Source organism: Pleurodeles waltl, chromosome 4_1, assembly GCF_031143425.1.
Source record: "Pleurodeles waltl isolate 20211129_DDA chromosome 4_1, aPleWal1.hap1.20221129, whole genome shotgun sequence".
Classification (NCBI taxonomy): domain Eukaryota; kingdom Metazoa; phylum Chordata; class Amphibia; order Caudata; family Salamandridae; genus Pleurodeles; species Pleurodeles waltl.
Window position 1 is genome coordinate 303,197,031 of NC_090442.1, and position 12,461 is coordinate 303,209,491.

General features: G+C 48.8%; 1 protein-coding gene across 1 annotated transcript in view; it reads right to left on the bottom strand.

The window, feature by feature from the left end:
- LOC138287710 (tetraspanin-11-like) overlaps positions 1 to 12,461 on the bottom strand; it is a 1,278,137-nt gene that overhangs the window by 632,499 nt on the left and 633,177 nt on the right. Inside the window, exon 4 of the mRNA XM_069228392.1 lies at positions 9,306 to 9,380. Coding sequence (XP_069084493.1) covers positions 9,306 to 9,380 — 75 coding nt within the window. The remainder of the gene's footprint in view (positions 1 to 9,305; positions 9,381 to 12,461) is intronic.

The window sequence follows — 12,461 nt, forward strand, 5'->3', positions numbered from 1 at the left end:
TTAAATCACATAAGTCCACGCACATTCCAACTTTTCCGTTTGAACCCCTAGAGGCATCAGAGTTGGTCAGTTCAATTGCATTAGCACAGATAACAATGACTCCTTCTTCACAAAGTTTTGCAGTTCTATAGTTAATGCTTGTTTAATTTCTAATGGAACTCCTCTTTCCATATGAACGTTGGGAATAGATCCTTCTTTCAGGATAATATAGTGAAAATAAAAAATCAGCATACCCAATATCTCCTGAAATACCTCAGGAAATGCCTGTTGCCATTTCTTCATGTCTGAATTGCTAATTGTCATTACTTGCTCAATTCTATTGGGATGCAATTTTATTCCTAAGCTTCTTTGTTCCTTCCATCCTAAACGTAGTCTACCTTTTTCTACCATATAAATCCAACTCAATATCTCCTTACCTTTAAAATCAATGAAGGACTCAAAACAACCTAAGCTAGGTAATTTTGTCCTGCAATAACCAACTGGGGCAATTCCAGTCTGCTCCAGCTTCACATTAGATGAACTCCTGTCAATTATGGTATATGGTGAGCAGGAGTCAGCCCACAAGTCCATATCCGCACCAAAATGTTTTACCTAGCATCTGGGTGAAATATACTTTTCATCTACATTCAATACCTAATATTGGCCATCATTACAACCCTGGCGGTAAATCCCGCTTACCGCCGTGCTGAAGGCCGCCAACATACTGTGGCCACGGCGGAAATCCGCTACAGGTATTACGACCCACATCTCGTAATCCGCCACAATACAGACACCCACACAAGTCTGCCGCACCAAAGGTCAGTGATAAACTGGCGATAATAAAACCCACACCGTCACGCCAACAGGAATATGCCCACACTATCACGACCCACAAATCAACGCAGCGGTCTTTCAACCGTGGTAATCCATTGGCGGTACACACTGCTGCGCTCAAAATACACACACATTTACAAAACACAACCACATTGGACAATTCTAAATACACACACCTGATACACATACACACACCACACCCACAACACTATAAAACACACACCCACATTACCCACAACCCATTACAACATTTTTGTGAAGAAGCACAAAGAGAGAAATGCCAACACTACACCAGCATCCACAAGCACACCACACCATCACTCATACAACATCCACGCACCTCAAAGAACACACACCAACACAACATTTCACACAGCACAACAAACATCACCTCACACATCACCCACACCACATCATGGCACATCAAAGACACCAGGTTTTCTGAGGAGGAGCTCAGGGTCATGGTAGAGGAAATCATCCGGGTAGAGCCACAGCTTTTCAGATCACAGGTGCAGCACACCTCAATTGCTAGGAAGATGGAGCTATGGCGGAGAATCGTCGACAGGGTCAACGCAGTGGGACAGCATCTAAGAACACGGGATGACATCAGGAAGAGGTGGAACGACCTATGGGGGAAAGTGCATTCCGTGGTATCCAGACACCAGATTGCTGTACAGAGGACTGGCCGTGGACCCCCACCTCCTCCCCCACAACTAACAACATGGGAGGAGCAATCTTGGCAATACTGCATCCTGAGGGCCTTGCAGGAGTAGCAGGAGGACTGGACTCTGGTAAGTCAAATCTTATTTACCATATCCCCCTACCCTACCGGCATGCCATCACATACCCCCACCCTCCCTCTCACCCCCTCACTCCAGCACCTCACATATGCCCCACTATCACAATCCAGCCATCCCAATACCAAGCCCTGCATGCAACACCAAGGCATGGACACCCATTGCCAAAGCATGTGTAGTACAGACACCCACATGGACCCCAAAACACTAATCACACAATGGCAAACACAACAAGGCAAGCACAGGAGTAGAGGGTAACTTACCTAATGCACAAGATGGCACACACAGATACTAAAACTATGCATTTACACCACAACAGGACCCATACCCAATGCCACCGGACAGGAGGTGCCAGACATATCCAGTCCCCCCCACAGAAGAGGCCCACAGTGACGACAACAGCACTGCACGCCTGGATCTGGATGACCAGCCCGGCCCTTCAGGGACCTCTGGACAGTCGGTTCCCCTACCACAGTCACAAGCCACCACAGAGCCTCCCCCCTCAGGAGACACGACCACAGCACCCACCCAGCGGGCTCATCCCTCTGTCCCCAGGACACGTCATTCAGCAGTGTGTCCACCACTACAGGGACCCCAGGCAAACCCACCAACCTAAGACAATCAGGGACCTGGGGTCAGTGGCAGTGGGCACACGGTTCAGGGGACAGAGGCACAGGATAACAGGGAAGCTGGGAGGACTGCTGTTTGACAGGGGGAGGACAGGCCCAGGGAACCCACCCTCCACAAGGCACTCTCTAACATCATGGGAGCATACCACAATTCCCAGGAGACCATGGGCACGGTATTGGCCAAGTTTCGGGAGACCCAGCGGCTGTAGGAGGAACAGTACTGTATCTGGGGATCAGAGAGGACTTGAAGTCCATCAACACCACCCTGGTCACCATTGCAGGGGTGCTGCGAGACCTGGCCAACACCATGAGGGACACAGTGGCACACAAACGGGCCCCTGACTCTAGCCTGAACGATGAACAGCCCTCCACCTCCGCCGGCGCTAGAGGACAGGAGGTGCCGCCATAGGAACAACAGGCCACCAGCACCCCACCCCCTGCAGAAGGAGAACCAGCCCGCAAACGGTCCCTGAGATCCAGGAACAAGATAGAGAACATTGCCAAGACCCCCGCCTGGAAATAACACTCTCCTGATTGTCACCCTTCTGTCCCACTTTGCCACCCTGTCCACCTTAAACTGCCACTGCTCCCCTTCCTATGCCTCCTTGAACAATGCACCTGTGAGACCAAGAGATTGAACTCTACTATGGACATTCCTCCACCATCACCCCAGCCCACTGCACACCACCCTCCACTTATTAGCACAGAAATAAACACCCTTGAATCACAAATCAATCTGGAGTCAGTCTGTACTTTTACAAATGTGTAATTGCAGGAAATATAGCAATGTCAATGTTCATGTTCACATGCCAATGTTACACAGTTGTTGGGTAGCAGTAAACATAGCAGAGGGCACAAAGTGTGACCCAGATCTGTGAAACGGAAAGCCAAAGTGACATGTCAGGGTCCATATACAGAGGTAAAAAAGAAGATTTATGCTATGTCCTACAGTAGTATGAGATGTGAGAAGCAGTGCCATCCTCTTATCTGTGTCTCACTGGAAGAATTGCATGATGATGTTGTTTCTGTTGTCTAAATCTTCTTCTTCTGCCTCCTCTTCTTCACTGTCCACAGGCTCCACAGCTGCCACAAGACCAGCATCAGGCCCATCCTCCTGCAGAAAAGGCACCTGGCATCGCAAAGCCAGGTTGTGCAACATACATCATGCCAGGATGATCTGGCACACCTTCTTCGGTGAGTAGTATAGGGAGCCACCTGTCAGATGGAGGCACCAGAATCTGGCCTTCAGGAGGCAGAAGGTGTGCTCAATTATCCTCCTAGTTCGCCCATGTGCCTCATTGTAGCGTTCCTCTGCCCTTGTCCTGAGATTCCTCACTGGTGTGAGTAACCATGACAGGTTGGGGTAACCAGAGTCACCTGAAAATATCGAGGGACAACTGTTAGACATCCTCCAACCATTAGGGACTCTCCCATACCCAGATACCTATGTCAACTGTGTTGGGACCTTGGGCTCACCTATTAGCCACACACAGTGCCTCTGGAGTTAGCCCATCACATAAGGGATGCTGCTATTCCTCAAAATGTAAGCGTCATGCACAGAGCCGGGATACATGCCATTCACATGGGAGATGAATTGGTCTGCCAAACACACCATCTGCACATTCATAGAATGGTAGCTTTTGCGGTTTCTGTACACCTGTTCATTCCTGTGGGGGGGACAAATGCCACATGTGTACCATCAATGGCACCAATGATGTTGGGGATATGTCCCAGGGCATAGAAGTCACCTTTCACTGTGGGCAAATTCTCCACCTGAGGGAACACGATGTAGTTGCGCATGTGTTTCAGCAGGGCAGATAACACTCTGGACAACACGTTAGAGAACATTGGCTGTGACATCCCTGATGCCATGGCCACTATTATTTGAAAGGAGCCACTTGCCAGGAAATGGAGTACTGACAGGACCTGCACTAGAGGGGGAATTCCTGTGGGAAGGCGGATAGCTGACATCAGGTCTGGCTCCAACTGGGCACACAGTTCCTGGATTGTGGCACGATCAAGTCTGTAAGTGATAATGATGTGTCTGTCTTCCATTGTCAACAGGTCCACCAGGGGTCTGTACACCGGAGGATGCCGCCATCTCATCACCTGCCCCAGTGGACGTGCCCTATGGAGGAGAAGGGTGAGCAGAGGGACATACACCACATAGGTTTCACAAGGCTGTTTAGCACAATCGTGAAATAATAATCTTTGTGTGCCTTTGTCCGTCCGTATTCCTGGCCAAAAGTGCTGGGACACAGTCAGTTGGCCTGCCATGTGGCCACCTGAAATGGCGGCTGCCTGACCTGTAAGGAGGGACAAGGGGAAATGCGGTGACTGCGCTGGCGTTGTGCAGCATCACGGTAGGCGGTCGAAAACCACTGCGCATTTCAGCATTGGTTATCATTGGGCCCTATGGGTTCCAGGAGCCAATGAGGATGTACGCTGGTGGTGACGGTATGCACCGCCGCGGACGTGACCGCCATTTTCTATCACTTCCCTCACTTGATACCTGACCTTCAACAGGAGAGGACCTACACTGCAAGTGCTGCTGTGACCTGCGTCTGGAAGCGACAATGGCTACAGTGTCTGGGGAAAGGGCCCCTGCCTTCACAGCAGAGGAGTTGGACAAACTGGTGGATGGGGTCCTCCCCCAGTACACGCTACTCTACGGTCCTCCAGAAAAAACAGGTGAGTAAACTGTGTGCATGGTGGATGGCACATGATTGTATGGAGTGTCGTGGATGGAAGAGACGGGGGGGGCACAGGCCAGCATGTGAGGATGGTGAGTGTATGTTTTTCTGGGCCGGGGGGGAGGTTTGTGGCCAATGAGTGAGGAGAACTGTACGGGGGAGAAACATCCATTTTTTACTTCACTATTCCTCTAGGTCAGCGCCCACCAGAGAAAGGGTATTTGGCGTGCCATCGCCGAGGAAGTGCGGACCCTGGGGGTCCACCATAGACGGAGCACCCACTGCCAGAAAAGATGGGAGTACCTGCGCCGCTGGAGCAAGAAGATGGCAGAGGCCCAGCTAGGGATGGCCTCCCAACGTGGAAGGGATGCCCGTCGCACCATGACCCCCCTGATGTACCGGATCCTGGCGGTGGCAAATCCTGAGTTGGATGGGCGCTTAAGGGCATCACAGCAGCCACGAGGGGGTGAGTATAGTCTCATTCAGCTGACTCTGCATTCTTGACTAGGTGTCTGGGTGGGGGAGGTGGGCTGTGGGTAACCCTAGGCCAGGGCAGACGCGCCACGGTACATCCATTGTTTTGCAGGCTCAGTGCCAATCCAACCCCAAAGGTGGTAGTTGCCGTCTCCACCTAATCAGGCTCCTATGGGTTCCATCTGTGCATGAAATGGGTCTAGGCAGAGTCCCCCATTGGCATGTGCTTTTCCCCTCCACTGTTAGTGCATGCGCTAGTGCGTAGGGCTGCTCCCTGTGTGTTGTGTCCGCCAACGGTAGTGGTGTTGCAGGCACTGACCATGTATCTCTTGTGTCTTTCCCCCCCTTATTGTTTTGTCACCCTGTCATTGGCATCATCTAGTGGAGGAGCATTGGCACCGGAGCAGGAGGGAGCTGCAACCCACATGGCCCTGGAGGGTGAATTTAAGGAGTCTGAAGGCACCAGTGGGACGGAGGGCAAGGGGAGCTCCACGATGGGGACAGGAGCAGACACCAGCGACAGCAACTCCTCCTCTGATGGGAGCTCCCTTGCGGTGGCGGGCACCTCTGTGCCCACCGCAACAGCTCCCTCTACTAGCACCGCCCTCCCAGCAGCCCCTCGTAGAGTTTCCCGTGCCCGCTCACCCAGGAGGGTGGGCATCTCCTTCGCCCCAGGCACCTCAGGCCCTGCCCCAATTAGCCCTGCTGCCCTCTGTGAGGAGGCTATTGACCTCCTGAGATCCCTCACTGTTGGGCAATCAACCATTTTAAATGCCATCCAGGGTGTCGAGAGGCATTTGCAGCAACCAAATGCATACCTGGAGGGCATTCATTCTGGCGTGGCGGCCCAACAAAGACCATTTCAGGCTCTGCCCTCAACACTGATGGCAGCCATTGTCCCTGTGTCCAGCCTCCCCCCTCCACTACCCAGACCCAATCCCCTCTAACTCAGCCTATCCCAAGCACACCTTCAGACCAGCATGCACCCTCATCAACACACAAGAGTGGACATGGCAAACAAAGCACCACACATCCCACAGGCACTCACACAAGCACCATCCCCATGCAGCCACACCATCATCCACTGCCTCCACTGTGTCCCCTTCCTCCATGTTCTCCTCCTCCCTCCCAGTCTCGTCTCCACTCACACCTGCATGCACTACATCCTCAGCCACTACCTCCATTACCAGCACGCCCATCACCACACGCCACTCATGTGCACTCACCACCTCCACTACCATGCACACGTCCCCTATGTCCTCTCCCAGTGTGTTTGTGAGTCCTCCCCCCAAAGTACACAAACGCAGGCAAACACCTACCCAACAGCCATCCACCTCACAACAGCCTCCGGCCCATGCACCTTCACCCAAATTCAGCAGACGTACACCTCCTACAACCACTACCTCTTCCTCCACTCCAAAACCCCCTCTATCTTCCCGTCCCAGTGTGTCTAATAAACTTTTCCTGGCTAATATTGACCTCTTCCCTACACCTCCCCCCGTCCTTCCCCTAGGGCCAGGATGTCCAGGTCCCAGCCCAGCACCACAGCCACCAAATCCTCCAGCGCAGTGGTCTCAGCGAGTCCGGTCACATCGCAGGGGGCACCCATCAGGGCTGCCAGTATGCCACCTAGAGAGGCAAAGGATCAGCCCATTCCGCCACCTGCCAAGGTGAAGATGGTGGCCACATGCCGTTGGGAAAAACAGGGGACGTCCTGCTGTCTCCCTCCACAGGTGCTGATACATTCACCACCGGCAGCATCTCCGCCACAGACACCGCCGCAACCACCGCCACCAGCCCCGCGACGTGCTCAGACAGTGCCACCACAGCCGACATGGCTAACATTACCAGTGGACAGCCGTCCGAGGCTGCAGGAGATGTCCTGGACCCTGCACAGCGTACATGAGGCACGACACCCAGCACTGTTTGTACCAGCAGGTGGCAGGCAAAGTCGCAGCAGGGTGGAGTGTGTCTCTGCCTCCATGGAGTATCATGCTACCTGTTCCCAGGCAATCTCGTGGCACACACCCAGGTGAGGAAATGGGACCTGCCACACTACATGTGAAGCACTCTGGGCACCAAGCCCCCTCCAGAACCAGTGGAGAAAAACATCCACAACCCCAGTCCTTGGCAGGATGAAGCACTCTGGGCACCAAGCCCCCTCCAGAACCAGTGGAGAAAAGCATCCACTAGAGAGACTATGGTCTTGCACTCCCCAGGACCAATCAGTGGGCAAACCACCCACTTGAGAGATTGTGGCTTTACACTCCCCAGGACCAATCAGTGGGCAAACCAACCACTTGAGAGACTGTGGCTTTGCACTCCCCAGGACCAATCAGTGGGCAACCCACCCACTTGAGAAACTTGAGAGACTGTGGCTTTGCACTCCCCAAGACCAAACTGTGGGCATAGAGCCCCCTCGTGGAGCAGTGGTGTCGTCCGTTCATCCAGCTGAGGTGCCCCCCTCCCCCTCAGGTTCCTGTTTATTTTCGATCTGATGCCCCAGCAGTGTTCTCTCCATTTTGAGTCAGGTACCATGTGTGCATTTTGGGACCACTGGTCCACGCACAATGATTGGAACACTATCCGGATTTGTGTAGTTTCTGTACATATTTGTATATACTGATGATTTAAAGTTATGTTGGCCTAGCTGATTTTTCGATGATTACACTCATTACAATCATTTCATTTTGTCCTTGCGTTCTTCCAGGGGGTGACGGGGTGTAAATGTAATGTTGCTGCATGTATTTGTGTGTATGTTGTTGTGGTTGAGGGTGGGGGTGTTGCGTATTGCGTGTGTGTGTGTCACTCTCTCTTTCTCCCCCCCCCCCTCTCCTGTGTGCTAGATGCAGTACTCACTGTGGGCATTGCCAGCGTCTTTGCTGCTCCTGATACAAGAGGAGGTAGACCAACATGGGCAGGACCTGTAACTCGGGCTCCATGGCATCCTGGTTCCTCATTGGGTGTCGAGAGGTGAGTGGTTTCCGTTCCAAGTCCTGTTTCCGCCGTGCTTTTGATGGCGTTGGTACCGCTCGGAAAAGGTAATACAGTGGGCGGTACATTGTGTTCTGCATGTCTGTTGATGGTTACCGCTGCGGTGTTTGTTTCTACCGCCATGGCGGTCGGAGTGTTAAAGTGGCTGTCTATGTTGGCGGTTTCCGCCATGGTCGTGACTCTTTTAACCGCTGGCCTGCTGGCGGTATTACCGCCGCTTTAACACTGACCGCTAGGGTTGTAATGAGGGCCATAGTGTTCTCCCATTTGATATGTCCTCGTGACTGATGTCAGATTCTTCTACAACCAAAACTTCATCATCATTTGATGATGTTTCTTGGATCATTTGGATGATCCTACCTTTTTTTTTTCCTCCAATCATTATTTTACTTTCTTCTACTATAGCTTTGTAAACTCGTGAAAAATCCGCTATGCGTTTCCTTTTGAGATACTAGTGAAGCTCTTTGACTTGTTATTCCTTTGCATAATAGCATACATTGCTCGTGAATCTGGCTTACAACAATCAATTGGTGATGTAGTCTTGTTTTCTGACTTCAAAACTGATAAATATGTTGAAGCATCCTCCATTTTCTTTGCTATGGTTATTGCTTTTTCTAAGGTAGGCTTGTTTATACATAGCAGCTTCTCCTCGATTTTAAGAATACTCATTCTGTTGATCGATTGATCTTATTATTTCAACATGTAAATCTTTGAATTTACATGATGCTGCTAGTACATGTAAATTCCCCACATATTGTTCAACACCCTCACCCTGTAATTGACCTCTGGGAAAGTCCCCACAGGCTCTACAAACATCTTTGCAATGCATCACACTTGTCTGCCGTCAAACCTAAAATACCAGCTCTGAATGAAAGAAATGTGATAATGCACAACATGGAACTTACCTTTTGATAATAAACATATGCAAGAACACCAGCTACCAATTCGATGAGAAAGACGAAGAGCAACATCCAAAAATACTGTAAAACAAAGCAGAACGCACAGATTATTTCCAGGAATATTAACATTGCTCTTCTTATTGCTCAATAGACAAATTTAGAATAACAAATAGACTAAGACAATCGGAGCTTGACAGTACCTCATCAAAAGAACATGATCATTGAACCCCTAGAGCACCCTCATCCAGCAAATTGTACAAGGTTTATACTCTCTTCTAGTGTACAATTTCTCACCAATCACTTTCACATTACAGAATAGAAGAGGGAAAAATGTTTGTATGCTTTATGCTTCAAAATCTGCATAATGAGAGGTGACCACAGGGCCTGGCCTATGACCAGGCCATATTCAAGCCACCACAGGTGACCAACCCCACTGCACATAATCTAAGACACTATCATCAGCTGGGTGTTTTTATATATATATATGTGTGGTGTGTGTGTGTGTATGTATATATATATATATAAGTATATATATATATACATATACACATACTGTCGATATCCAGTTGTTTATCCAGTATCTAGTTATGTTTAGGTCAGAGTTGCCATTGAAAAGTTGTATATTATTTTCTTAATAACTTTGACACTGTTTGATCAATCTGCCAAATCAAAAATTGATTTAAAAAAAAAAAAAAAGCTAATTTAATTTTGGTTTTGGCATGGCAATTTTCATGCAGATCTGTCAGGATAGGAGGGAATTAATATGGGGCCAAAAAGTGTCATTTCCCATTTTTACTCTCACAAGATTCTTTGCTCTCCTTTACAAAAAAACAGCTAAACACAGTTACTCCATAGCTGCAATTCAATTACTCAAAAACTGTTATTTGTTTTGGTGTAATCATTTAATTCACTTTCAAGGAATCAGTGTTATGAAAATGTGTCCAGTGGGCTTTAAATGTTGAAAGAGTTAGAGCTATCTGGACTTAATTCATGGAGCTACGTAGATTTGTATTCTAACTTCATGGAGGAGCCATTTTTTAATTTAGTTTAAAAAATGCAGATTTGTGAACCTGGCTGCAGATTTGCAAATCCACTGTCATTTGATTGGTTTACCATCACACAAATAATTTACCCACCCAATTTACCCTCCCCATAACCTGTCGAAGAAGGCTAAGAATTTCAAGCATAAACTACTAAAAGACCTCCCTGAAACACTTATCTCTGACAGAGTATTTTGTGTGAGCGAAGCAGCACTAAAATCTATCCTCTTTTTTTACACATGCTGCATAACCCGGTGGAGAGTGTCACTTAGCGTACTTCTAGAAGCTGCGAGCCCCAGCAAAATACCCCATGGGCACAAACTATAATTTGCACCCTCCCCCTTTTTCTGGGCTGAGGCAAAAATATCAATATACAATAATGTTAATATAGTACTATCTTCAGACCTGAATCTAAAGATATTAGGTCAGATCTTTGATAAAATAAAAAGCACACACTGGTTAAAAGGTACATAGTAATAAGGCATAATTACAATTGGTGCTGACAATCTACCTATAAGTCCCTAGTATATGGTAGGGCATGTAGGTTTAGAGGCCCAGCAGATTTAATGCACTTAAGTGTGCACTGCTGTGTGGACTGCTGTCATCTTAAAAGTGATCCCTGCTTTGAAGGCTGCTTTTAAGTTAAAATTATATGTATGCAAATTCAACTTTGGAATTAAAAGTACTCCCAAGGCCTCAAACTACCTTATTTTTACTTATAAATCACCCCTAAGGTCTCCCCTAGGTGCCCAAGGGGTAGGGTGCCTCGTAACTATAAGCAGGTATATTATAAAAGATGTTTTACAAGCCCTGGTGAGGGGAAAACTGCCAATATCATATTCCCCCATTGTAGTGCATTAGCTCCATAGGCTAACATGAGAAGGCTTTATTTTAAATTAATGAAAGAGTGAGCTAAACCTATCATTCAAGACTCTTTTCTAAAGTTACCTAAAATCAGCCCTGTAGAAGTCTTTCCTGATTGGCCAGCATTTGGCAGGCTGATCCAATCTACCTTAGTGAGGGATGAAGTGGCCTGAGCTGAGACAAAGGAACCATCTGGTGGGAGAAGAGCTGTAGCAACAGAAGGCAGAGCAGGAAGGGGGCTGGGTGGCCAAACCACTCTTCAAAGGAAGGAAAGACAGTTGGGTCAGAAACCAAACCTCCTCCATTTCATGCACCCCAGCCAGATGGGAGTCCTAGTAATTAAATTAAAAGAGGGGCTAAAAGTGTTAAGGAAAGCTAGCCACACCAGTAGGTTGGGTTAGCTAGACGTTAACCCCCAAGAGAGATTTTCTCCATTTTGGATTGTTAGAAAACAATGTTTTCTGGGACTGAAATATCCACGCATTGGAGGAAGTGGTCACACCTAAGGGTGGCACCCTTTACCCCATTGGTCAGGGATTCCCCCCCTTTAGTCCCAACAGAAGCAAGGATAAAAATGGGAGACCTGACCAGCAACTCAGATCCCTGCCTTGAAACTACAAGTAGGAGAACACAGACGGAACAAAAGAGGAATGCACTCTTAAGGACTGCATCTGCTGCACACTTTGGTCTTCAGCCCAAAGAGGAATTTGCCTGGCTTACAAAGGATTCAAGAGTGGACTCCCTGTAAGCAACAGGTATAAAGGTGCTACCAAGAGTCACCTGTATCAACTTCTGCTAGAAGAACCTAGCTGGACAGTGTTCAGTGGACATTTAAGGATTTGGATAGGTGCATTGCGTGAATTGTAGTCCCAACTTCCCAAGGAGTAATTTAGAGATTCTGAAACCTTGGATTTGTGCTGTGGACCCCTAAAGACCCAAAAGGAACAACTGGAGAAGGACTGCCCTGCAGGACCCTTGGACTGCACAAGAGAGGACTGCACTCATGGGGACTGCATGTGCTGCACTCATGAGGCTTCAAAACAAAAGAACTTTGTCTGTCCTAAAGGATAAGTTGTGGACTCCCTGATCAGCAACATGTAGAAAGGTGCTGGAAGGGGTACTTGCAACATCAACAACAGGGACAAGCTTCACCTTGATTTTTCTTGGACTGACAAGGTGCATTGTTGGAGTTGTAGTCTCAGAGCCCAAAAGGCACACCAGAGCTTCTGAACCCTTGGCTGCTGCTGTTGACCACATT